Genomic DNA, 26,568 nt, shown 5'->3' on the forward strand with positions numbered 1-26,568 from the left:
CTGGGTTCCTGTCTCTGACAATTAACCAAAATCTGTGTTGTAGGTGCAGATGAGTACCTATCCTCTACTGCTGCATCTCAGATCAAAAATTCAGGTGTTTAAGCACCTAATTCTCACTGTAGTCAATGAGAACTTAGTTCTCTTCTCATTTTGAGAGAGCCTGTGCTCTGAAGTTAGACTGACCTTGTCTTACGTGTAACCACAAGTGTCCTGGTACTATTTATAATCCCAAGAAACACATGAAATAGTTTTCACTGGTTAGGAATATGGTCTACAGAAGTCTGATTTATTTTTTACTCTCTTTAAATCGATTACGTTGTTTGAGTGACCGTTTGCTTTGGCAGAAAAGAAGCCCCTAGAAGGCAACACTCATCGATGACTGTCATGGTCATGACACACTCCAACATCCCTCTCAAGACATCTTTAAGCCTTTTATTTCTAGGCTAAATAAACACCAATTTCAGCAATGTCTCATCTACTCCCTTTAATTACTGCTGCTGAGGGAAAGTTTCTGCCAATGCAAATGTGCTATTTTGTCATGTCACATCAAATTGCATCAGCCTTATATTTAGGAACAAAAAGAGGGGGAGGCTGAGACAGGATGTGGCTACAAATGGAACCAAAGGGTTTTCTTAAATATAGGCTGAAAATAGACAATCAAGGCAGTGATGCTTTTTCAAGCAGAAATCCATGAAAGGGAAAATCAAGGCTGTGATGGCAGAACGGCAAAGGAGGGCCGGGGTGTGGGCAGAGGGAGTTCTGGGGGAGGAGAGAGTGGTGGAAGGGAGAGGCTGAGGAACTTCTCCTTTACGCAGACACCCTTGCCCTGTCAGATCCCTGTGCAGTGCATTTAGGATGTGTCAGCCCACACCTCCTCCCCTGTGCAGGCTGAAATAACTGGGGGCCGTTCTTCCCTCCGGCTTTACAGGCCTGTCCTTTCCCTGAGCTCGGCTCCCCTTCCAGCAAGAGCTCCCTAAACCAGAGAGATGGTGGTAAGTGGGCATAGAGAAAATTTGAGTAGCTGTCCAAACAAATGTAGGAGACTTCAAACAATCCCTCGCACTGCTTTAAAATGTAGTGTCTCTTCAGAAATAACAATTTTTAAAAATTGCTCTTCAGAAAGGGTTAGCAGCTTCCCCATGGAAAACACTTTCTGCCCTCTTGGAACTGGGCACAAAATGATCTGTTGAAATCAAATGCATAAATTATGCATGTAGTGGAACTTGCTTTGAACTGATGAGTCTGATCAGAGCCTGGTGGCAATTATACTGAGTTTTGAAAGATCAGCTGTGTTTGAGAACCAGCAGAACTTGGTGTGGATGTGATCTAGGGGCGTGCAAGCAGCACCTACTTAGCAAATTGGAAAAATACTATTCATTTCTTACTGCTCAGTACTTGGAATCTCTCCTCAGAAGCAATTGGTGGTGTTAGAGGTAATATTTTTGTTCTTGTCACCAAGGATAATAAAAATGCAGTAGAGGCTTAGAAGCTTGTGTATTTAGAGTCCTGTGACAGATGTAGTCAAGCAGCATTTCAGACAGAACCAGAGAGCAAAGGCACCCAGGTCCCATGGTTAGATGTCAGTGGTCCTTCAGGACTGTGAAACACTGAATACAGTGATGCTGTCGGTTGTTGAATTCTTTACAACAGGCAGATAAGAGCCGTGGTGAATGCACCCCCACAGTGCAGCTGGATGGACCCATGCACTGATTCCCCCAGGCTTTATGGAACCACCTGCAGCATGTGGGGTCTGTGCAGGGGCTGCAGGTGGCACAGGGAGCACAGAGAGCAGGGGTGTGCTCTGCTGCAGGGTTTGGGGCTCTGCCTGCTCTGGGTTTGGGTTGTGCATCCCCTGACCTGCTGGCAGGGGCCATGTGACAGGGTGTGCTCCCGACAGGGTGGAGAGAGGAGGGCACAGTGCTGTAGATTCTTCAAGCATTAACAGATATTAATAGAATTCCTTCTATTTCATTGTCGTTTAACTTCCCAAGACTTAAGAGAACCACATCTGATTTATGCCTCTGACTACTTTTTTTTTTTTTAATATACAGGCATTAAAAAAGCCTCAGTAAAACGTGTGTATTTTTATAGCAGGAAAGCATTTCTGTTATACTTTTTCAAAGCAAATCACAGAAATATTAAATGGGGAAGGAGAAAGATAGATGTTTGGTTTTTATAGTTGGGGTTTGTTTGTTTTGAACTGAATAAGTCTGAAAATACTAGATAAAAACTGCAGATCAAATGAAAAGACTCCATAAGCATCCTCCAGATTGTTCCTCAAAAAACCACTCAACTGACAACAGTACAACAGGAAAATATTCTTAATTAACGTCTTCAGTTAAAAGAAATGCATTGTGGATCTCTTAAATATATTATTAAATCTGCATTGTTTAGATAATAGGATGGGGACAGACACTAGTGCTGAGTACTGTGTCAAATTCGTCAGGGCCTGCTCTAATTCTAGTGCACTTGCTGGATTTCACAGCTATTTGTCTGGGTACTGGCGTAATTTGGAGGGTTGAGTGAAGCCAGATGACTGTAATGAACTCATTTTGTGTCTTTGACTCATTCTGGCAAAAAACCCCCATGCTATTTATGGGGTATTTTGTATTGTTAAGACTTCTATTCCTCCTGTCTCTCAAACTTTCTCTGGGCCGCTGCCTTTGCACCATCACCAGTAATTACATCAAATTAATTCAGCATAATTGAGTTAATTATTAGCACTGGGGTTTATCAACATGACTTCAATTGAACCAAAGCTTTTATCCTGCTTTTCCTGAGGTTTCACCAAATGTAAACAAATCTGAATCATGGGTGAAACTTAAGGCAGCTCCCTTTCCGTCAAATGTTTTTGCCACTCAGAACTGTCCTGCCTCACTCGTTCTCTCAGATGGCTGTTCATAAACGAGCTGCAAAGGGAAAAGAATACTCTGACATTCTGTATCAATGTCCAATGCTTTAGAAACAAAGGAAATATTTTAATCATCCTGGAACCATTTGGTCAGAGCCAGAAGTGTAGAATAATCCTGAACAGAAATTCATGCATAGAGAGGATGTTGAACCTTGTTTAGCTGACATACATCAAAAAGAATTAAGACACAGGTTCCAAGGATTCAGAGGATGGCTTTCTGAACAGGGATGCAGTTGTGAATCACTGTAAGAAATTATCAACAGCACGATTCCTGGTGCGAGGTGGTAGGTTGAGAACCGCAAGGTTCCTATTCCCAGCTCTGCTGCTGGGTGACTTTACAGAAGCTGTGTAATTTTCTGGAGCACAGTTTCTTTTCTCAGGTATTTTTTTCTCTTGGAGATCCAAGAGCCCTGGGTTTTCTCTTTCTGCTTGTGCTGCACTTTTTTTTTTGATCTCTTACAGCAAGAGTTCTGAGCTGGACACTGGGATGAAGAGGGAATATGGTTTGAACTTAACTCTATAGACAAAAGAAACTTTTTCCCCTTAACTTTGTCTCAGCTGAGCTATAAATTAGTTGAGGTCCTCAGCAGAGCTGAGGTGTGTTGTGTGTAATCCATTAAAAGCAAGCCCTGTACCATCAAAAACAAAGGTCCTGCAGAGTGCTGGAGGTGTGTATACATTTGCAATAGGTTGTTGTGTTCCTAGCCAGACTTTTCCTTTGTTTTTCTTATGAAAAAGGTGTCTTCTTTCTCTTTAAGATGGACTAGGCCATGGAGAGTGACAGTGAAGTTTTTGGGCAAACCTGAGCTGTGGCTTTAAGACCTCAGACCTGTTCCTAAGACGTGGCAGGCTCTGTCCCTGATTAGCTGTTGGTATGGAAACAATCCCTGCTTAGGGAGCTGGGCCAGTTACAATCCCTAAGAGGCTAAAGGCTCCCAGACTTACATGTCCTGTAATTCTGCTGCTTATAAACTTGCACCCAGGAACAATATGGATCTTGCTCAACATGTGGTGGGTCAAACTCATCCATGGTTTACTGTTGTAAACCACAGACAGAGTTTGTGCCAGTGCAGGGGTTGGCTCAGATTACTGTTATGAAGGATTGGGAGATGGTAAATTTTAGCAGGTGTGGATTTGGAATAATGAGACAGCAAGTTGTTCCTGATGCTGCTGTGAAGGATATTGGGAATTGGGAAGGACAATTCCAGGACAGATATCCTGTAGATCCTAGAGCATGGCATGAGCCCCATCGTCCCTAGTCCAGGAATTATGTGCACAATTAGGGCTGCAAGGGATGTGCTGGGGGAGCAGTAAAAGGAGAGGGTTTATTCACCTGTAGGCTGGGTGTGATGTTTGCACTAAAGCAATGTTCAGAGGTGTATGTTATGCATTTTTGGATCAAAAAATGGTTTCTTTTATTAAACTTTAGTCAATAGTGTGGGTCACAGTGACTTCTTTTGCTGTTTCAAACTCTGATTCTCCACCTTCACATTACTTTTGTACTTTCCTAAGCAGAGCTCTTTTCTGTACTGCTTTCTGACAGCTGCATGTTTTACCCTCTCTTCTTTTTTTTAAAAAAAAGGTGAAGTTGGATCACATGAGCAAAATGAGCCCTTCTAAAGAATAAAGTTAAAATAAACTTTAACCACTTTCAGGCCTTCTGAACCAAATGAGGAACCATGACAAAACCTTATGTAAGACTCACGACTCTTCCCATGCTTGTCTGACCCATAGAGTCAATATGTTCATTAATCAGACAGCGTGTTTGTGCCCTTCAGAGGCCCTTCCATGCCTTATGCTGCCAACTGGGTATCTGTCCTTCGACAAAAGATGTGGTAGCTTGTTTAGTGCCCAGCTGGAAGTTATAGAAGGTGATATAACCCCAGACAGAAAGTTGTTGCACTAAATGGCATAAAGTAGTAGGGAGAACCGTGATGGCTAAAGTGTAACTAAGCACTGGAACATTTCAAAGTACAGTATTTACAAGAAAGGAATGAAGGCAGTTTTGGTTTAAAGTTGATTGTACCCAGTTATAACTCAATTCCTATTCAGGCATGATCCCAAAGGTAAATACTTACAGATTAGACCACTGAGAGCAAAATTCCTGTTGACAGCAGTTGAACCGAGCAATTCACAACTGAGGAGATAAAGTTCTTTTGAGACTGTGACTTTCAGAATTTTCTTTAATCCAGAAGTCATTGTCAGGAGAAAAAAGTAGAGAAGTTTGGATTGCACCTAAAGGAGGGAGATTTCTGTCCTCCCACTAGTGAGCATGCTCCAAAGAATATTACTCTCATTAGTCTGAACAGGCCTATTAATTATCCAGAACAGGGTAATCTGGCCTCAGTGTGGGCAGTGTGTTTCCTCACTGGTATTGGATTGCAAGAGCCTCAGCGTTTTACTTGCAGTTTGATGTATTGCAGGTCTGCTGCGTGATACTAAACCAGGTGTAAGGTAAGACATCTGCCCTGTGGCTGTGGTTAATTTATACAAGTGGTCATTATGCCCAGCTCCAGCAATCTTTGCCATCCTCAAGTTTCACCAATTACAGCTTTATATTTGCAGGGAGGCAACCGGTGAGTGTTGAGTAGCATTAGGGCTGATCCTGATGCTGTACAACTACATGAAGGGTGTCCAAGCAGTGGTGATTCCTTGTCAAACAGATCTTTGGGATGTGTCATTAGCCAGTTCTTAATCCCCTGTGTGCTCTGTGAATGTTGTGTAAAGCAAACTTTATATGCAGGGCTGTGCCCCCAGATTGTGCTGGCCTGGCACTGTCACCTGGCACTGCTTCTGCCTCGTGCATCCAGCAAAGCATAAGGGGGAGAAGAACAGAAATAGAAGTGAGCAGAACAGGACTGGCTATCATCACTCAGGCAATGGGACTTTGCAGATCGTATTTAGAAAGGACAAAATCCACAACAATGACCGGCCACAGCTCGTCAGAAGCGATCACATCAAACCAGCAGATCTCAATAAAAGCCCAGCGTGCCGGAGAGATGTGGTTATGGGGAAGTGACTGCGGCATTGTACGTGCTCACCCACACACGAGGGGAGCTGGAGCTGCAGGGCAGGCCTTGCCCAGGGCTGTGCAGAGGTCTGAGAGGATGTGAGCGGGTGGGGACGGATGGTGGCTGGTTTGCCAGGGGCAGCAGAGCCCATCGCACCGCCCGGAACGCACCAGACGCTCCGTGACCTACTGGGGGATGAGGGAAGAGGAGACAGTGCCACAGCCAGGGAGAGCTGCTGGGTCCCTGGGAGCGGGGAGGGCTGTCTGTGCTGAGGGCAGTCACAGCCTGCAGTCACAGCCTTTACTGCACTTACCAGCTGGGATCCTGGGAAGCCTGGAAGGGAGGACGGATGCGACCAAAGAGTAAGAATCCTTCTGGGTAGCAGCAGTTCACTTGGGTCTTCCTGGACTGATGACAAAACATGAACCAGGATGTTCTGTGGTTAAAGAGGTTTCAAGAGGCTTCCAATTTCAGTCTTATTTTGGCGGTTTGATTATTACTTTCCTGGGATCGTGAGGTTTGACTGGGATAGGGAATCGTAAAGTCCTGGGTTAGGTTTCTAAAGGTGTAATCCTTTGAAGTAATAAAACACACTCCAGCCTGCACACGGGAGCAAGAGAGGAAAGGGGGAGCCAACCTGAGAATAGCAACAGCTCAGGTAACTCTTGCAGTCCTTTAATTAATGCTTCCAGTCTCTGGAGCCCAGCTTTGGTGGCTGTTTAAGTAGTCTGGAGGGATTAGGATTCTAACTGTTGAACTGTGGGGATTTGCTTGGAAAACAGTCACAATAGCAGGGAAAAAAATGAACTGAGAGCAGTGGCATAGTGTCATCTCTGCATTATTGAGGTTCAGCTGTGCACAGGGTCAATTGCCAAGCTGCCAATGCAGAGTGAAGATTAATTGGCTTTGGTCAGCCTTTGCTTCACTATCTGAATATCATTATCAGGAATGTAAATGATTATGCAATGCAGAGAAATGCCACAATAGTCTCAGTGTCTCCTTTATACTTGTCTCTTTTTGAACAGGGCTTTATCTAAATGCAAATGTGATTTCAGCCTTCTGATTAGGACATTATACAGTCATCCATTCCAGAAAAGCACAATTAGCAGATTATTTTATTTCTGACTCAACAGTTCTTGCTTTAGATAGTTTGTTTGTTGTGCTATGCATGATATTTAAGTTATCAGAAGGAGATTTACATTATTAGTCAGGATTATAGCCAGATTTTGTGAGGTCGAGGGTTTTTGCTTGGCAGATAAAAATGGTAACATTTGTGGGATTCGAGGGGGGATGTTTTTAGAACAAAAGGCAACTGTACAGATTTTTACAGTGCTTCATTGTGTCTAGGAAGGGGCAGATTACAGTAGTACGGAGTAACTGTGCAAATTCTCCAGTGCCTTGGGATGTACAAGGGCAGAGTGCAGCCTCACCTGTTGTCAGGATCTAGTCTCTGTTGTGGTGTGCTCATGCAGGGCCCAGTATCCTGGAACTTAACAGTGGGGCAGCTCATGAGATCATTTCTTACTAAACATCCATTTTACCAGAACAGCCATCAGGTTTTCCGTGCGCTGTGGTGTGATATTGCCAAGATTGAAGTTACATTCTCAGAAAAACATGGATCTTTGGTGATAAACTTCCCTGTGAAGCATGTCCATTTCACAGCATTTGCAGCATTTTTGGAGCTGTGAATCTGTCATAACTCAGGACTTTTTTTTTTTTTTAATTTGAGTCTCATGCAGTTTAGGTTTGATAATAGACATGGTGAAAATTTCCATCTCTAAATCTGTTAGAAAGTATTTATGGGAAGGTGAAGGATTTTTTCCCCCCCAAAATTCATTGTTGCAAACGTATTTGTCAGGTGATGTGGTTTCAACAGCTCATCATTTTCCTGAGAAAAATTACTGCAGTGGAAAATTCTCAATTACCTATAGTGAAACAACATTTTCAGTTCCATTGATCAATTTAATCTTTCCATAGTCATATATTTCCATGCCTGGTTCCTTGCTCTCTCCCAGAGCTGCTTTTCTTTCTGCTGGGCCAAGCTGTCCAGGGCAGTCCCAGCACAGGAAGGATCTCTGCATTTGTGACAGGAAATCTATTGGACCACTTAGGTTTAATTAGAGCACAGTGACATATGATGAGATCCCAACTTTTTCTACACTCCGGATTATGGAATGGGTCCATTTTTGTCTTATCATTATTAATCTACATTATTCTCAAATACCCATTTTAAAGGTCCCTTCCAACCCAAAGCATTCCATGACTACATTTCTATTTTCAAACTAGGACACAGACTTGGAATCATCCTAGCTAATTTAGGATGTAACTGCAGGATCTAGTTTTGCTGCTTCTTCTGTGTTTGATGGAGAGAAGGGCAGGGATTAATTCAGTCTGTATGTTATGAGTCACATTTTGGAGTTGCTTATCTTTCTGCTGCTTGGAGGGGAATGCAGGGATCTCTGGGTGTGTAATCACCTCCTGTACTTGAGTGCCAAAGTGAAATGAATCCAAACCAAAAATGCATGGAGCTGACACCCAGCATAGGTTTCATTGCAGAGAGAAAATTTCATTTCAGAGAAAAAAACATTGGAAGAAAACAAGAGATGAACACGTTAAAGCCTGGGGGTATTTTGATCTGTATTCTAAGCCGAACTTTTTAGCTAAAGTCACAGTTAGCACATCTTGTGTGCTTGGAAAGTGAGGGAGCATTAAAGTAGGCAGACTGAAGCCATTTTGAAAAGTCAGCTCCTGGTCTGTATTTCTCAATTTTTGTAGTATCTTCCTGCCCTCCATATGGGACATTTTTTAGAACAGTATCCAATTCCTGTAGTGTGTGAAGCCAAATGGCTTTTATTAAACAAATAAGGAAAAACAGAACTGGAATCAAACAAGCAGAATGAGAAGATGCAGCAGCAGCATAGAGCCAACTTATTGCCCTCACGATGGAAGATTGGTGTGCTAATTGTTCATGAAAGCTAATGGAAACCATATTTTGGCTGTGAATAATTCTCAGGAGGGATCACTGTGGAGTCTTACCTCATTTCTCATACTTTCCTGGTAGAACATCTCAAGTATTCCAAAGCAGACACACCTCATGAAGCTCCAAGTGCAGAAAGTGGTGGTCAGGTGTAGGTCCTGGAGCAAGGTGGCACCAACCCGGGATGAGGGAGCTTTGCTGGCACATCACTCACCTCTCAGGGGCTGGTGCACACTGGCAAAGGGCTCTGATTATTCCGGTTGCTAAATGGATTTTGAGAAGTCCAAATGAACTGCACAGAACCCATTTCAGGTGTAAGGGAAGATGTCAGTACAAGGGAGCAGGAAAGGGATTCTGACGTACGTTCTTCAAAGGTTTCTGCCTGTTAAGCCCATTGTATGTCTTAGAATTAGTTTTACTAATTTGCATCATCAGCTCAAGAGACAGTCACCCTGGTAAATGCTTCCTTGAGGCAGCCATCTTACCCCTTGGAGGCTGGAAAAGCTTTTTCTGAAGTGTCAGCAGAGCCTTCCCTAGGAGCTTCCAGTGCTGTGGCCAAGGGGCTCAGCCCCTGCAACAGCTCCCGCTGCTCTTACAAGATGTACTCTCCATTCCGAAAATCATCGGAAGCTGGAGTTGAGGCAGCCCTTCAGCAGGGACCAGACACACCCTGTCCTGAGTGCTCAGGAGGGACCCTGTGGGGGTCTGTGCCAGCAGCAAAGCAACCTCGTCGAGGCACACCCCCCCAAAAAGACATTCTGGGTGTCTTGTTGTGGCTAAAACATTAAAGCTTTTCAGTGGCCTCTGCCACTGTGAGTTAGCAGAGCTTGTTACAGCTGTAGGGCTGTGCTAATTGATATCTACTTAGTTAAAGACATGGAATTTTCATTTACTGAAAATACAAATTACAACGGTACATATCCCATTGCAATGGGTATTTATAGGTGCATAATGAGGAGGTTTTATCCACTGCAACAAGACCTAGTCTGTGCAAATATACAGCCCAGGCATGTGATAGCTGTGGTGTTCTACTCTGAAATAAATTTGGCTGAAAAACTTAAATTACTTAAGAAAAAGAAAAAAATGTTCCAAATAATGAGTAATTATTATAACAGGTACTAAAATAATGCCATGCATCTATTTCATTATTCAGTTGCTTATTTATTATCTTTATTCTTAAAAGTAATGATATAAAAGTGCTTTTTTCCAAATGTTAATTTAGTTCTCTGCAGATGGCAACCATCTGTTAAATGACAAGGCATTTACAGTCTTTGATTAGCACTTTATAGAGCTTGGATGAACTTATTGTTACAATATTTAAGTATAGTTATGGAGGTGAAACTTGGTAGATTTGTTCTTTTCCTGTTGCTGTTACCAAAAAAATGGAAAATTTCAAACCTGACAATGTTTTTGCCTCTCTTCTCCTTCACTTATCTATGTTATTTCAAGTTGAAGCCTTGACATTCTTGTCAGAAGGACAATAATAAGAAATATTGTTAAATTCTAGCACCATTTGTAGCATTTATGAGCGTTCTCATTCTGGAAAGTCACCATGTGGATGAAGTCTTAGGGGTGCTCAAGGAAAGCATTTGAAGGGCTCAACTGATCATGGGCACTTCCTGTGGGCTGTGATCCAGCTTTGTGTGCCCACAGAAAATGTACAGACACTGGGGGTCTGTTTGTGAAATATTGCTCCCATCACAAAGTGATGTGATCTGATTGCATGAGCTCCATCTTTGTCTTTAATACCTTGCTCGGTCACAGCCAACCCCTCTCTGTCCATAAACTCAGCAAGTTCTGATTCATTTCATCCTGGGGTTTCCTGCAAAGTTTCTGCAAGTCCTGATCCTCAGTTCCCTGGCCCTGTTTTCATTGTTCAGTGCTGCCTCCTGTGTTTTTGAGGAGCCTCCTCAGGTGTTTCGGTGTGTGTTTGTGTCCGCAGGTGCAGGTGGTGATGGCGCCGCTGCCGCAGGCGGAGCTGGTGCGGAGCGCGGTGCAGCTGTACCGGTACCTGCTGCGCTGCTGCAGGAGCCTGCCCGAGGACAGCATCCGCCAGCACTACAGGCACCACATCAGGCAGGTCAGCACAGCGCGCCTGCTGCCCACCACTGCGGGGCTGCTTTGCGTTCCCACCAACTTTATAGCTCCTGGCACTTGGGAAAAATAAACCCAGCTATTCTTCTGCAAGCTTGAGACATTAGTGGGTTGGAAGGGTTATAGTGGGACTATGTGAAGGAGCATTGCTTTTTGTTTGCTTCTGAAACCTTCTGTTTTTCTTGGCTTTCATCTTTAATTCTTTTGTTAGTCAAGAGGATGAACATCATTCCTTACTCCATAAACTCATCTTTTATGGCCAAACTTACTGGTTCCTTGTCAGTCATTTATATATCTATATCTATATACCTCCTACCCCCCCGACTGGGTAAATCTCATCTGACTGTTCATGTTCCATACTTCATATGGAAGTGATTTCACGCATTTGATCATGCCTGTTGTCCTGTGTCTCTCCAGTTTTAACATACCAGACAATTTCAGTTCTTGTTTTTGTTGATGATGTATGAAAAGAGTAAAATACTTCACGTGAAATTCCATATGACCAGATTTGTTACGGAAATAGCGTGTCCAGGTGCTACAGTATCTTTACCTTTCCAGACCAACGGTTTATTTTGCATCAAATATTTTTCTAAGATTTAAAAACGATCCTTATTTTGACAACTGTTGTGTTGCCTGGTCCGTGTGACACTTGGAATGTTGCAGAGTTTCAAAGTTCATGCTGATGAAGATGACCCTGAGCGAATCCAGCAGATCATCAAAAGAGCCATTGAAGATGCTGACTGGGTGATGAATAAAGTAAGTGCCTCAGATTGTCTGTGTTTTGGTTTCTCCCAGTTCAAAACAAGAAGTAAATGCTGGAAAGCGAATTCTGAACAGGCAATTTTTGTGCTGACCTGGACATTGAAGGGTCTGGGTGAAAGGAAATACCCAGCCAATAGGGATCTGTGATTGTGACAGCTCTTACTCGTTGAGTATAAGAAAACAAATCAGAAGTTCAGCTTGCTCTAAATACGTGTTGATTTTAATTTACCAAGTGACTGTTAAGTCCTCCTCTCTGCCATGAAATCCAAATGAGAATTGTTAAAGGAGCAAGCAGAGATTAGTCACAGATTATGAAATTATAGCAGTAGCCAAATCCCAGCAGTAACAGCCTAGTCAATAACTGTGCCTGAATCTGATTTTATTCTCCTACAATTAGAATTGTAGGCTTATTCTGAAAGGAAGAGAATAGGCTGATTCTGCTTCAGCCACAGGGGCTGTAGTCTGGTTCTGTGGCAAGCTGGTGATGGACCAGTGTGAGAGGAGGGGCAGACTCACAGTGCCTGCCAAGGAGCATTATTTTACACTGCAGAGAGAAATCCTGTCAAATTTCAATCGAACTTAAAGGAGACAAAGATAAATGTATGTGGATCGTGAAGAGAGTTGTAAATCCTTGTCAGCATGAACTGTTACTTAGTTATGTGCTTTTAAAAAAAAAAATAATTATTTTGTTTTGGGTTTTTTTCCAGTATAAAAAACAGAAGTAGAAGAGGAAGGATGAAGACAAGATGAACATTGGTAAACATCCTTAGAGGACTTGTAGTCAAGCTCAGTGCTGTATTAGAATTATTGCTTGAAGTTTTCTCTTAGATACTACAGATACAGTAATTTATATCTCACTGGGATGTCATGAAGCTAAAGTAATATTTCTGAAGCTATTTAAGTCTGCAAATGAAAAGGCACAGTCGATGTTAAAATTATTGCCTTGTATAATCACAAACTTTTAAGTTAAAGCCCAAACTTGTCTAAGCTATGAGTACCTTCCTCCGTTATACTGTTAGGCCTGGATCAACCCTGGCAGTGTGATACACATCATGCAGGTCCTTTGGTGACGAGGTTCCTCTGCATCACTCCCTGTGGATTTCAGTGACTGAGGAGTTCAGCTCGTGTGTGTGTGACACTGATGACAGCTGTCACTCTGAGAGGTCACACCATCCTCTGTTGTGACCAGAGGTGCGTCCAGAGTGAAGCAGAGGTATGACCAGAGCACAGGGCTGGGGTTGATCCAACAGCCTGGGCTGCCGAGGGGAGAACATGCCATGAGAACTTTCACCCTTCTGAAGCCTGAACCACAGTATTTTCCACTTGCCTGTCCGTGCTACGGCCGCATGTTCACTGTTCTGTGGGCTGGTTGAACTGGTGGCTGTCTCAGTACAGTCGGGGGCTGTCGCTGTCTCTGAGCTGCCACGAGCACAGCCCAGGCTCGGTGTGTGGGTGCTGGGAGCGGCGCAGTCGCTGCCTGGGCAGTGCTGTGCGGCTCAAAGGCCTTCACAGCTCTTTGCAACGCGAAATAAACGTCCTTTCAAAACGGGAGTCCACGTGCTTTCCGGGAAGCCCTCTTTGCGCTGCCAGGACAGGTTCGCAGGTGGGAGCGCTCCGAGCCCTGGAGCGGAGCCGCGCGGGTGTTCCGGCCGCAGTGCCGCGCTCGGCCCGCAGGGGGCGGTGCGGGCGCACCTGAGCGCAGGTGTGTCCCCCAGGGCGGGGGCGGCTCCGCACTGCCCTCCTCATCCTCATCCTCATCCATCTCGCGTGCGGCCCGGAGGGACACGGAGATAAAACCTGGCTCACGGTAGCCCAGCAGAATCTGGGCAGCGCTATATCAGAAACAGGGCTGCAAGTGAATGTGTGTATTGGATCAAAAAATCCCCCTTTGTCCATACTAGCCCTAAACCCTCCTCTCCAAGAATTCCTGGCCTCTTATTCTTCCCTCTGCCATCACCACTATTGTTCCTCTCTCTACTCCCACATTTTTCACATCACCTTACACGCCCTTAACTTTTGTTGCCCTTGTTTTACATATTCCTCAATTCTGTTCTCAGGTTGTCTCTCTCCCCCACTTATTTCTTCTCTTCAAATCCTTTTCTGTCAGATACATCAGAACACACTCAGGTATTATGCTGGGCCAGCCTTCTGCTTGATTTCAGGCAAAGCAGGAAGGTGATAGAGTTTCTCAACAGAGCAGGTGTTTCTCTATGTGAGGAAAGCCTCTTAAGTACATTTTTTTGAAAGTGCAGTCATTTTGGTTTAAACTTTCAAAATAATTCGGTGCAAGGTAGAACACAGAAAGCTTCAACCTTGGCAGTCGACAAGGAATATCCAGTACGATACTGAACAGTAATAAAAAAGCTCAGGCATTTTTGCTGGTAGCTATCTGAGTGTGCTGGTCTGATCGAGAGCAGCAAACAGGTGAGCCGTGCTGCACTCCAGGTCTGGTCTGTGTGTTTGGTCTGCAGCATGGAGATGCACTGAACTTTGTATCACTGCAATGGTGAAAATTAAATCCTTAGTGGGATTAATAGTGTATAAACATGACAGTTTCCTGAACTTTAAATGTAGAGTGCTCAGCAACCCTCTCTGGCTGTAATTGCCTGAATTCTGGTAGTGTGAGATGTACTATTTTGTTCAGTTACAAACTAGGATAATTGCATGTGTTTAAATCACTCTTACGTGCCTGTTATTTAATTTATGGCTAGTTCAAGAAGGAAAGCACCAGGAGCTGGAAGATGCAACCGGGACATGTCTGCAGCTCCAAATGTCCAGGGTGCCAGCTGAGAACATCAGACCAAAGGTATGATAGAGGAACCTATGGGAGGACCAGAATCTGTGACTTGTAGGTTTTGGAAAGTGGTAGAACGTTCAGTTCTTGGTAGGGCACAGAGGAGGAACATGGTTGGTGAGCAGGAGACATCATGACTAAATATTTTGACAGGAGTGATTCAGCTGGAGGGCATGAGGATGTGTCTGAAGGGATTTTGTTGGGGTTTTTTCTCATACAAATATAATCTGGTTTTCAAAATAGTAACCTTTTAATAGAGTGAAAATGCAAAGATAACTTCACTTAGTATACAAATAATTTTCTTGGTGGTGAGGAGAAATGATGCAAACAACTATTTACTTCCCTGAAAGTGAAAGTAATACCAGTGTCTCAGACATGTCTCTGTAATGACTGGGCTGAAGTCATTCAGCTGCACGGCTGAGGCTTTTGTGTTTCCAAGACATTATATAAATTCCATTCTCCAGCAGCACAACCTGAGTCCCAAGATGTTATGTTAACCCAGATGTAGAGGAGAACCTGAACTCTGAGAGGAGATTTGGACAGAGCTTCAATACTTGCAACCAAAATTATTATTCAGAAAACTTCTGCTCAGAAGTCATTTAATCCTGGAGTTGGCCAAATTTAGCACTCACTGACCTGTCTAACTGGAGTTCTCTTCACCTTTGTTTGAGCAACTTTCTGCCTCTGTGCCACCCAGCCCTGCTGAGCCTCAAGAACGTTCCCTGTCCCCAGTGCCAGCGATCGCTGCCAGCGGCTCTAACGGGGCCCACTGGGAGAAAGAACGTGGCCACAGGCAGCTGCTCCTGGGTTCTCTGATGGAACTGGGATCAAAACATCAATCCCAAGTACGTTGGTGCATCTGTGTTTCCATTTTCAGTCATCCAGAATCTCTGAGCATAAAGCTGGTGGGTCAAAGAGACTGTGCTGTGTCCCAAAACTACTCTTGTAGAGTTTCAAACAGCTCATGGTGTTCATGAAGCTGCTGACATAGCCAGGTGTGATGTCAGTGAAAGGAGGCAAGCCGATTCATAGGCTTCAGTTTCTCTTACTGAAATGAGGAACCCGTTTCTGCTGAGTTCTGGTAAGTGATGGCCTGTTGATAGGTGACTGCAATAGCTGAGTGAGTGATTGAGGGCCGGTCAGAAGGTTGTGTCCAAGCCCCGTTTTTGTGGCCTCCCTGATGAGTGCTCCTGCAGTGAGTGATGGCAGCATCAGTTCCAGTGTGGAATAGGATCCCATGCCCCTGCCTAGCCCGGGGTTTTCATTGTGTTTACACAAAGGCAGTAACTACATTCTGCTAACAAAACACTTCTGCAGCTGGTTACGGTAAGACCTTGAGTCAATAACTTATAAGTACTCTACAATTCAGAGCTGAGTGGACCTAACTCTTCAAAGGTTGTGTACTGGCAACTCGTGGTGAAGGAGGTAGAGAGGGTTTCACAGAAGACTTGTTATGCAAGACAAACATTAGAACAAGGAAAGACAGTTGGGAGACTTATGTTTCCCAGGGTGAGATCATGCTTTACATTCTTGCAGTATGGAGAAACAAATCATTTAGATCATGTTACAGACTTATCAACATCCAGTCTAAGACCAGAACCAAAGCTGGTGCTATGCTTTCTGATCTGTGTATACATGACCTTGGGAACCTAAAGCTGAAATTGTGTGGAAATAATCTGTACATTACAAATCTGGAAGTAACGTGCCTAAAATGGAGCAGTGGCAGTGGATTGGTCAATGTGCTTTGTTTAGTGTTTAGGTTCCTGCTCTTAAGCTCTCAGAAAATGGTAAAGACTACTTTGGTTATTGCCAGCCTTGGAGCCTCATGTAGAAACTTTCTGTCTAGTGAATTTTTTTCCTTTAAAAATAAAAAATTGTTTATTTATTCATTTCAGGTTTTGGTATGGAAAATGATTGTGTAAATGTGTGGTTAATGTAAAATACAGGATAGCATTCTGCTCTTCACGTGGCTCGTGGCTTGAGACACATGTACCTCTGATCACATTCTTCTGTCAGAGGTGTTACTGATTTCAATTCACTCTCCACCGAAAGTCATTTGAGCTCTGTGGTACTGAATAGAATTCTTCCAACTCAGGCCAGGCCTTGCTTAGCACCATTTGTCAGTAATTGAATGTTCTTTAAATCACTCTTTAGCACTTTGTAAACTCTTTCTCTCTTGGTTCCTTATGTCACAGGCTTTTTGTTTAGAGGCACTTGAGCTTCAGGATTTGATGCTGAACAAAAACCTCTCTTGCATGGTGTTTGGCTCATTTTCAGATGTCATAAGGAAGTAATCTTTACTGTGATACCATACAGAACAGGAATACACACTATTTCTGGGAGAAACAAATAATATTCACTCTGATCTTTTTTAAAGGAAACAGTTTCTTATTTGTAATAGCTTTTAACTTGGCATTATATATTGTGCCTTCATATAAAGCTCTGATAGGCTGCAAACTGAACAGGCAGCACATCATCTGTGAGTCTTAAACATTCAGTATCGTGATATTTATTCACTGTGAGAGTCCTTGACCTCAAACCATAAGGAGTCTCTAGAGCTCTATGCTCCACAACACTGTGTCCCTCAGTGTCCCCCCAGAAGCAGAGGTGTATTTGAGATGAGCAGCCTCTTGGTCAGAGCAGTGTTCTGAAGCAAGTCACTGACACCCGAAAATGGCTGGACACAGACCCACACTGCCCACTGCCTTTCCTGCAGCCTTCCCTGCTGCTCAGAGCTGATGTATTTCTGCTTGAGCTCGAGCCAGCTGGCACATCTTTCAACTTTTGTATTATTTGATTAATTTATCTTATAATTCTGTCAAGCCAGATTTTATGAAATAGTGTTAACTGAAGTATACAATAATCATCAAGTACTCCTTTCAGTTTGTGATTAAGCAGGGCAGACACATTAACTTTTAAAAAAACCCTGCTCTTTGAAGAGTATTTTCCTCATAATTGTGTTTGATATTTAAAATAGTTTTTAAAAGTTTCGAAGCAGAGAGAGTCATCTGTCGCTTGCAGCTAAGAGCTTGACAATGTTGGTATTTGTCGCTGAGGGAGAGGTCCCTGGCATTGCCCACTGCACTGGTAGAGTCTGAAGAGGACAGTTCTGAGGCTGCTCTTTGCTGTCCTTACCTGTGAACTGGGAGGCCCAAGAAATGAATTTCCCTGTTCTGTAACTATCAACCTTTTCCCCCAGAAGAATCTGCCTTCATGTTCTGCATGGGTCCATTTTGAGAAGGGTTCACTTAATTTTTGGTTTTTTAGTTAGTAACTTCCGAGCCAGCTTGGTTTGGGTATTTCACAGGATCCCAGAATCACTGAGGTTGTTGGAAAAGACCTCCAAGATCATCAAGTCCAACCTGTGACTGATCCCCTCCTTGTCCCCCAGCCCAGAGCACTGAGTGCCACAGCCAGTCATTCCTTGGACACCTCTCTGGGCAGCCCCTGCCAAGGCCTGACCACCCTTTCCATGAAGAAATTCCTCCTGATGTCCCACCTGACCCTCCCCTGGCACAGCTTGAGGCTATATCACTACCCCATATAAAATATCTTTACAGCTGTGGCTGGACAGCTTCAGACTGGATGGCCTTATTACCTGTAGTCTACCAGAGTTCAGCTTCATCGGTTTAAAAACCACTGCACTTTATGTCTTTTTATTATTACAGCTTGTTTTTTTCACAGTCTCTGGTATCCTTCTTAAGTTAAAAAGCGCTGGTATTTTGATTAATATTTCCTGCCTTTCTACAGAATGGATTTTAAAAGATACAAAGTTGACAAATTCTTGCAGCTGATGAGGTTGACTCATATTCTGCATTAGGTAAAATCACACAAGATCTGGGATTTTTTCAGCCTTGCTTGGATTTCTTATAAGTCATTTCATCTACAGAAAGTCAGATGTGTCTCATGGTGTGGAACAAGGAAAACCTGAGTATTTTGTTTTCCACAGTTGTGCAACTGCAAGGGCTACTTTCTCTTTTACTTTGTGTTTTTCCCTCCATTTTTAGAGGTCACAGAAATGATGTCTTTAATCACAGTTTACAGTATAGAATGCAGTTGAATCTTGGAGCTTTCTCTCCCCCAAGAGCTCTGTCAAGTTTGTCCTCTTAGCTGGAAGTATCTCACAGAGTACATGGGAGCTTTATGGCCAAGAGTTTCAAAAGTAATTCTCAGATTGCTTTTTAGGTGCTTAACTTGGGAGACCTCCAACATTATCCTTGGTGATAATCTTACACATTTAACCTCAGGAAAATAAGGTCAGTTCTGTTGTGCTCTTTGATGTGCTGCCCTGTGTGTTTGGGTGTGTGGAGTCTCAGTTCACTGCGTGGTGGTGCAGCCTTGGAGCCGCCATCAACACTTGGGCTGTCATGGGCAAGGAAGAGAGCACCGCAGCTTGCAGGGCTCTCATCCTGGGCACTGCTGAAGAACCCAGGAGAGCTCTGAGCCCCCGTTGTCTCCCACTCGCAGTGCTGTGTCCCCGTGTCTGTCAGCCGGGCGATTGCCGTGCACGGAGCGCCTCTCTGGAGGCTGGCACTGGGTGGCAAGGGCAGGAAATTGGGTGCTCCCCACTAGCGTGGCTCTGAGCTAGGAGGTACGGCCTGGGGATGATCAGTTTGCAACTGTTTCAGAAGCATGGTTTAAAAATACAGAGATCTGCAAACCCTGCTGCCAGCTGACAGAGTAGAGGCTGTAGGATGGGGCAGTGACGCTGGGCCGAGTCTGGTAGTTTCTAATTGATTCAATGCAGTGAAAAGGCATCCAGTGTGTGTTATGAAACTTGAGATGGAGAGCCAATCCCTGCACTCCAGCTTCATTGCTCTCAGAAGCAAAGGTGCAGGTTTTATAGCTGAGGTAATTATACAAAAAATGCACACAATATGAGTGGTATTTAGCATAAAAAGTAATTTGAATGCAATCCATGTCTGGTTGAGAGAGGAACAGAACTGTAAACCCTTTGACCTAAAAAAGAGACTTTGAAAGGAACGGATTGGGTACAGTACTGAACCTTTATTGCATTATGTGGGATGGGGCTCATTTCTTTACTATTTAGGAAGTGTTTCCAATTTGGTAAGTATCGGGAAGAAAGCACAGCTCATAATTACATAGCTTTGCTCTGTAGAACTCTGACGTAGCTCTGGAATTCACAGGGACTGTCTGGGAGACACAGACCTTGCCTTTGTGCTCTATCAAATTCTGTCTTGGCCTATGATAACAAAGGCAGTCTAGATAGTTACTTACCAGGATGTTTCTTTCCCGTGCCGTTCAGGGGTTCTGAGCCAAAGCCACTGGAATCAAAGGGAAGGAATCCCCTGTACTTCGGTAGCATTCACCATCTCACACCATTTCTTATTGCTCTGAATACTCAGAGAAATGGACTGTGCTTAACCATGGTTACCAGAATTAAAACTGAAACAGTTTATGCAGTTACAGGTTAATTAGCAGGTGCAACCTGCATTCTCCTATAAACCTGTGCATGATGTCAGTTTTCTATGGGCTTCATTTCAGTTACTGGAGTTATGTTTGAGGAATATTCCACAAATCCCAGCACTATTCAGGGTACCCTATTCCAACAGCTGCCTCAGGTTCACCTACACGTTGGGCTTGCTTGCTAGGCAGTTCCAAATGAAGAAACAGTTGTTTTAGTCAATGATGGAGGATTAGTCAGAGTTTGTGTGACCATATTTCCAAAGCACATCCTGTGTATGTGACAGGAGCCACAGCACCAGGGACACAGGGAAGCACCACATTGGCAGCACTGCCTGAAGAGAGCTTGCATGTGAGGCTGCTCGTCCCCTACTCACTGACAGTGTAGGATGAGTGTTCCTACAGTTACACAATCATTGGATGACCAACAAACAAATTAAAAAAATAGGAGATGTAGTGAGAGGATATGTTCATACTGACATCTTTATTTAGATTTGTGATGGGAGACAAAATGTCCTAAATTAGTCCAAATATTCAGTTCATGAATTGGAAGTGGAAGCAGAGTAGCAGAAAGTCGTGTTCTGTGATGCTCAACAGAGACTGACCAGGTCTGTATTTCCAGGCATAAGTATGGAGCTGGACTTGCAGCTCAAAATCAACAAAAACTGACCAGAAATACTCTGAAGATGCTGAAGAATGTGCCACAGGAATTGTCTTTTTTGGTAGGGGAAGAGGGACAGTTGCTAGAACAGGAGCTGTAAGCTCATACCCCCACTCTCTGGCACTGTTTCCCTTATGGGAAGGGCACAGGAAGGAAGGAAATTTGCCTCTCACAGAAGGTTTGGAAATGTGATGTAATTCACACAGACACTGAAAGCTGTGCAGGCGTAGGCAAGACTGGCCTAAATGTAGTGCTTAGCAAGGAGTCCTTAAAAACTATTTAAGTAGTAAAAAGAGTCATAAAGACAAAGCAGAGCCATAAAATTGCCTGAGAAGGCCCCTGTCTCCGTCCAGGAAACATGGAGAGCAGGTCAACATGCAGTGGTTTTGTACAGACTGAGATGCACTGGCCGAAGAGTGACATGTGAGTGTGCAGGAAACAACTGAGTAGACCCAGGCAGGTGTCAGGGGCAGTGAGAGCTTCGGAGGTCAGCACAGAGATCACAGGGCAGCAACAAAGACAAGCCTGGGAGTTCTACTAAAATTGTTTGAGCAGCACTCTGTTTTTCACACTGAAGTTTTAAATGTTCAGAACTGAAGTTATTTTATACTTCAATATTCTGTTCTTCATTTCAGTCCATACATTTGTGGGTTTTTGAAAACCAGTATTCAAGTCTCTTCTGTTACCTGTCCCTGGCTCTGCTGCCCTCAGCCAGTGCTCTGTCACTGAAATTGGAGTTCCTCCCTCAGGCCGTGCTTTTACTCAGGGATGCCTTTGCTGCTGCAGCCGTGGCTGAGGATGCCCAGAGTGAGTCAGGAGGTGTCAGCAGTCCCTTCTGCTGGAGCCAACGTGCAGCCAGGCACACGAAATCTGGTTATTGATTGTCTCCTGCCTTTGTCCCTCCCTCCCTTCCTCGCCCCTGGTCATCATATACACACACTGGAATTTTGGAAAGGGTGACTGATGAGGCAATGTTGTTCTTTCTGCACATCTGAGTTTGGCCAAACTGACAGCGAGCAGACAGGAAGGAGTAGGTTTACTGGCACGGCATTGTAAATTTAGCACTCTCTTTAACTTTCATTTTTGCCCTGAGATGTTCACATAGGGAAGTTTTCCACCCTGCCCTGCCATCATTTGACGTGCAGCCTTCCACTGGAGAGCAGGAGGTGGCAAATGAAATGTTACCCTTCCCACCCTCAACTCCTGCTTTTAATGTCCCTTCAATCTGCAGAAACTAAAAAGGAATCCAGACTGGGATTCTACTTGTATTTGCATATTTTCAAGCACATAGGCCTGGGTCTTTTATTTTGCTTTTGACAGAGTTTTTATCCCCATTATAAAGAAAACTTCAAAATAATGAAGAAGCCAGTGAAGAAGAGACTACAGTTAATGGTGAATATGACAAAACCTTAAAGGAACATTAAGCAATCAGAACACACCCAAAAAAACAGAGATGACATCTTGCTAAGTTTGGGGGAAGATTCAGTCAAAATTAATGTTCTTTGGGAAATTAAAAATCAAACCAGTATAAAAGAAGGTTGACAGTAATCAGTGTGAGGAGATGTTTGGGAGCAGCTTTTTAAACAGTAGTTATTATTGCCACTAATTGTATCTTTCTTTGCCAGAAACAAAGCTTCCAATAAAACCAGTGGATCTGTGGAGGTTCCAGAGAATAAAAGCAGGGATAATTGGTGGGAAGCTCTGCTGTCTCGTTGCCTTAGTCTTCATTTTAAGACACGCAGTCCCTGGAGTTGGCTTCCACAGCCCAGTTTCTTTCGTGTGTTTAAGGGTGGAATGTCATAAGGAAGAAATGTATCCTTAAAATTATTTTATTTTTGTTTTTAATCTTCTAAATTAAATGTAGGAAATTGATAACACCGAAGTCTTGCATTTTTATAGGAGTTACCAGTTTCACTTTACATGACTCCCTTAAAGAAGTGGAGGTTGAGAAACTGGAAACTTCTAGCCTGTGTTATCATGTAATTCTCCAGGTCTGCTTTGTATATGCAGTTGTCACTGTTTCTATCCCCATCTTTAGTACAGAACACTTTCGCCATACTTAAGAGAGCTTTAAGGACAGTGACTGAAATGTAGCCCCTTGAGATTTGCAAGCACTGAACAATACGACCAACAGAAGTGGGTCACCCCTGCCCTGTAAGAAGTTCGTATCATACAATTACTGGATGCTCACAACCCACGTGCCACAGGCTTTCCTGGCAATTTCTGGAACTTTTTTAGTGTAGGAATTAGGAGGCTAAAAATGTATTCTTTGCAGATGACATTTTTGGATGAGCAGTGCAGTGTTACTGGCAAACAGACTTGCAGGTAAGATCCCAGGGTGACCTGGTACCCAGGCTGTGCCACAAACACTCACCCTTGCCATTATTTATGTATTTATTTACCTCTGAGTTGAAAAAGTCCAGAGAGGCTTTCCTGCGGCTCAGTGCCTGTCATGACAGGCATTGGAGTCAGCACAAACAGACAGTACTGTCTTACAAAAACTTCTCCAGTATGAAATACACACTAAAGTGTTGCCAGGGAAATGTCTCTCCTACAGTTCAGTGACAGCAAGCTGGGAAATGTGAATGAAGCTTCATAGGCAGTAGAGAGGCAGCACTTCAGCCCAGAAAAGGAACAGAAAGTGAATGAATGTCATCCCAAGGAATTATTTGTACCACAAAGTGGCCACTTGTGACAGGAGCAGTGAACATTTCACCAGAACATGTGAGTGCATTTCGTGGTGTCAATGGCCTGTTGTGCTCCCACTCCATTTCCACTGATTCTCCTATTCCTCAGAGTCCCACCCCAGGTCTGCCCGAATCCTGCTCCTCACACTGACCTGTAATGGTGTTCTGGTGATCCAGAAATACCTTGTTGCAGCTGATCTTACTGCTGGGGCAGGGAGATGGACAGGTGCCATGTGGGGGTCCTTCCCATTCCTTTTCTAATGATTGTGTGCTGCTGGTGGTTTAAGGACCAAATTTCCTGTCCAGCCAGTGATCAAGTGGTAAAGCAGGAAGCAGAGTGTGCTTCCTCAGGAAAGGAAATACATACAGGCAGAGCCATCAGTTTGTAGATGGAAATGGAACTTACTTCACCCTTAGCATACGAGCTGTGAGGGAAGCCCCAGCAAATCTGAAATGCCAAGTGTTTACAGAGACCCCACTGTTGTACTTGTTGTGCTGTCACATGCAGCATTCTGACAATAGTTAGGTTAGTTAGGAAAAAAGGGTTAGAAAAAATTCGCTGGTGTTAAACCTATGAAAAGCTGGGACAGTTGAACATCATCTCTTCAGGGTTCCATGAGATTGAGAAAATCAGCCCTTGTCAGGTTTGCTTTGAAGCCTCAAGATGTTCTGAGCTCAGTGGAGCATCCTTACAAACAGAGCTTGAGCTAATGCAGAATCTTGCAGATATGATATATATTATAATACCAGACACATAATATTACTTAGTTGGAAGGAAATTGCAGAAAGTTGGTTATTGAGACTGCAGACCATCACGCATTCAGAAACAAAACAAAATTTGACTCCAAATGACAACATGGTCAGCATGCCATTGAATGTCAGACAGTCTGCTTGGAAAGGGCACCTCTTTCATCAAAGTTTAATGCAGGGAAAGCAACTGGTTCTTGCATTCTGATATGGCAGAGGCAGAAGTGGCTGTGCAAAAATAGGAAATATGTACAGAATTGGTTTTCTGAAGGAAAAACCTTCCAAGCAGTGTAGAATATTTGTAGAAGGAGTGCACAGTGAGCTTGTTTAGTTAATCTCTGACTCCACCTGAGAAATGAATGGTGCTCTCTTGTTCTTACTGTACAGAGGGAGTTTTATTACTGATTTCAGTGATTAAAAAAAAAGGTCTTGTTTGAGCAACTGGAGTGAATAAGCAATTCCCTGAATGGCTGTACCTTGGCCAATCCTTTAAACAATTCTCCTCAGGAAAGATGTTTCTTCTCCTCTGGCTATCCCAAATCTAATTTTTCAGTTCCACTCCCTTCATAGCCTTTCCTGGATTTCAGCAGTCTCCAAGCACAGGGAAATAAGGAGGGTGAATACTGAAAGCTTAGAAGCCATTGGACAGAGTTGAATTCAATTAAATTTCTACTAAGAAATGTTCTTTCTTACAGTACTAGACATTAGGATTCCCCACACTCTGTAGAAAAGTGAGGTTAATAAGGAAGGGAAGGGCGCAAATAGGATTTTTAAACTCTGACAAAATAACAAATGCAAAGAAGAGTGTAAAGGCAGAACTTCATGGCATGACATTGAGACACAGCTGACACGTAATTTCTGCCTGCTGCTTAGATGTCTGGAATATTTCAAACAAAGGGATGTCACCACTAATTCTGGGGAGAGAAAAGGCATCAAGTTAAAGAAAAAATCCAACTGTGAAAATTCACAAGAAGTGGATGTAAAGCAGCACAGGCTTGATACAGCCAAGAAGATGAATGCTCAGAAAACTCAGGTCTGTTTTTCAAGGGGCTGATCTCTAGATCTGGATTTTTTTATATACAGGCAATCTTGTGCATGAACACGTGTGCACAGCACTTGCTTTGCCTCTAGCAGTGCTTTATACAAGAACTTTCCAAACAGAGAAACTAGACACAGGAGGAGAAAACACCTTGCCCAAGCTTGTCCAAGAAAAGCTTGACAGCTGAAAAACGAACGTGCATTTCCTCATTTCTCTGTCTGCCTCATGCCTCATTTCTGTAGATCTTTGCTCGGTTGGCATCTGTAAATCTCTCTAGTTATCACTGTGCCACATTTGACCTCACATTAGTCAGCACATATATTAATCATCTTTTATTTGTAAACAGATTCCTTAAAATAGCCATACATAATATCATCCAAGGAACAAATCAGTTCATTATCCTTGCTGGTGCACTGGCCTGGCACTGCTCTTGTGGGCTGCAGGTGCCTGGCAGCACTTGGCACTGCTGCCAGCCCTGGTCCTGGAGGGCTTGTGCCTTCCAGACTGCAGGGAGGAGCCTGGCTTTGTAGTAGGTAGGTGTTATCTAACATTGAGAATCAGCTCAACAGTCCTATCCTGCTGTCCTGCCAGTATTCCCACATACAGCACAGTGGGAAGAGTTTGTACTTCAGGGACTGCAGTTGCCTTCCAGTATTCCCAGTGCTTTGGACAAGCACCACAGGACAAAGCTTGCAGGCAGCAACAGGCAGAAGAGGCAGCTCTGGAGAGCAAGGAATTCTGCCCGATCTCTGTTGAGTAAACTTGACCAAAAGTAAGGAGGGAATATATTTATGTGAAATGTGAAATACCTGTCCTAAGTTACAGTCACCTGATGAAATGCTTTCCTGGCCCACACTGTAAAGTTCAGTGGCTCTGTAAAATTTCTCAAAGTTGCTCACTCTCCTGTAGCCGAAGGTAAATGTACAGGCGTGGAAACTGGCCACACAGTGCCCAAGCTGTAAGAAACCTTTCAGGATTTATTTTTTTTAATTTTAACACTTGTGCAAGGTTGCAGACGGTGTTGAGTGTGATACCCTGCCGTTCCCTGGAACGCAGACAGCACTCAAGGCTGTGGCAGGCAGGGGAAGGACGGGATGCTCCAGCATCAGCAGCAGGTTGCTGCCCTGCCTGCCTCACACAGGTTATGTAATGCTGCTCAGCCACACACCCTCCACTTCTCCAATACAGGACATTTTGGGAATCCCCTTTTTTTTCAGTCTCAGTGTCCAGCCTTACTCAGCTGTTTTGCATACATGGTCTGGAGTATAAAATGCTTTTGCCTCCCAGGAGGGATACAGAGCCTGAGAGATTAAAGTCAAGAAACTTTGACAGAGAAGAGCCTCTCCTGGCAGCCTGGTAACACCTCCCAGAGCCCGGTAAGAATCACTGGGGCTAGTTGTTCATTCTGTCATTCATTTACCGCAGCTCACAGGTAAAGTAATTATATAACAAACTGTATCT

The 26,568-nt window shown here is 43.7% G+C and overlaps 2 protein-coding genes across 6 annotated transcripts in view; both read left to right on the top strand.

Moving 5' to 3' along the window:
* The first annotated feature begins 973 nt into the window (after window positions 1–973).
* LYRM9 (LYR motif containing 9) lies at window positions 974–16,438 on the top strand. Its single transcript, XM_050321718.1, has 5 exons — window positions 974–992; window positions 10,842–10,979; window positions 11,657–11,749; window positions 12,463–12,511; window positions 14,467–16,438. The coding sequence occupies exons 1-4, from the start codon at window positions 987–989 to the stop codon at window positions 12,478–12,480; spliced, it is 255 nt and encodes an 84-aa protein (XP_050177675.1). The 5' UTR covers window positions 974–986; the 3' UTR covers window positions 12,481–12,511; window positions 14,467–16,438.
* NOS2 (nitric oxide synthase 2) overlaps window positions 14,466–26,568 on the top strand; it is a 28,780-nt gene continuing 16,677 nt past the window's right edge. Inside the window, exons 1-2 of one of the 5 annotated variants that reach the window (XM_050321716.1) lie at window positions 14,466–14,561; window positions 18,735–26,483. The gene's annotated coding sequence lies outside the window, so the exon portion shown is untranslated. Of the gene's footprint in view, window positions 14,562–15,299; window positions 15,395–15,482; window positions 15,631–16,549; window positions 26,484–26,568 lie in introns of those variants that run through there. The other 4 variants (XM_050321717.1, XM_050321715.1, XM_050321714.1 and 1 more) reach the window with 4 other exon arrangements.

This window comes from Myiozetetes cayanensis, unplaced genomic scaffold, assembly GCF_022539395.1.
Source record: "Myiozetetes cayanensis isolate MyiCay16 unplaced genomic scaffold, myiCay2020 scf27, whole genome shotgun sequence".
In the NCBI taxonomy this organism is placed as follows: domain Eukaryota; kingdom Metazoa; phylum Chordata; class Aves; order Passeriformes; family Tyrannidae; genus Myiozetetes; species Myiozetetes cayanensis.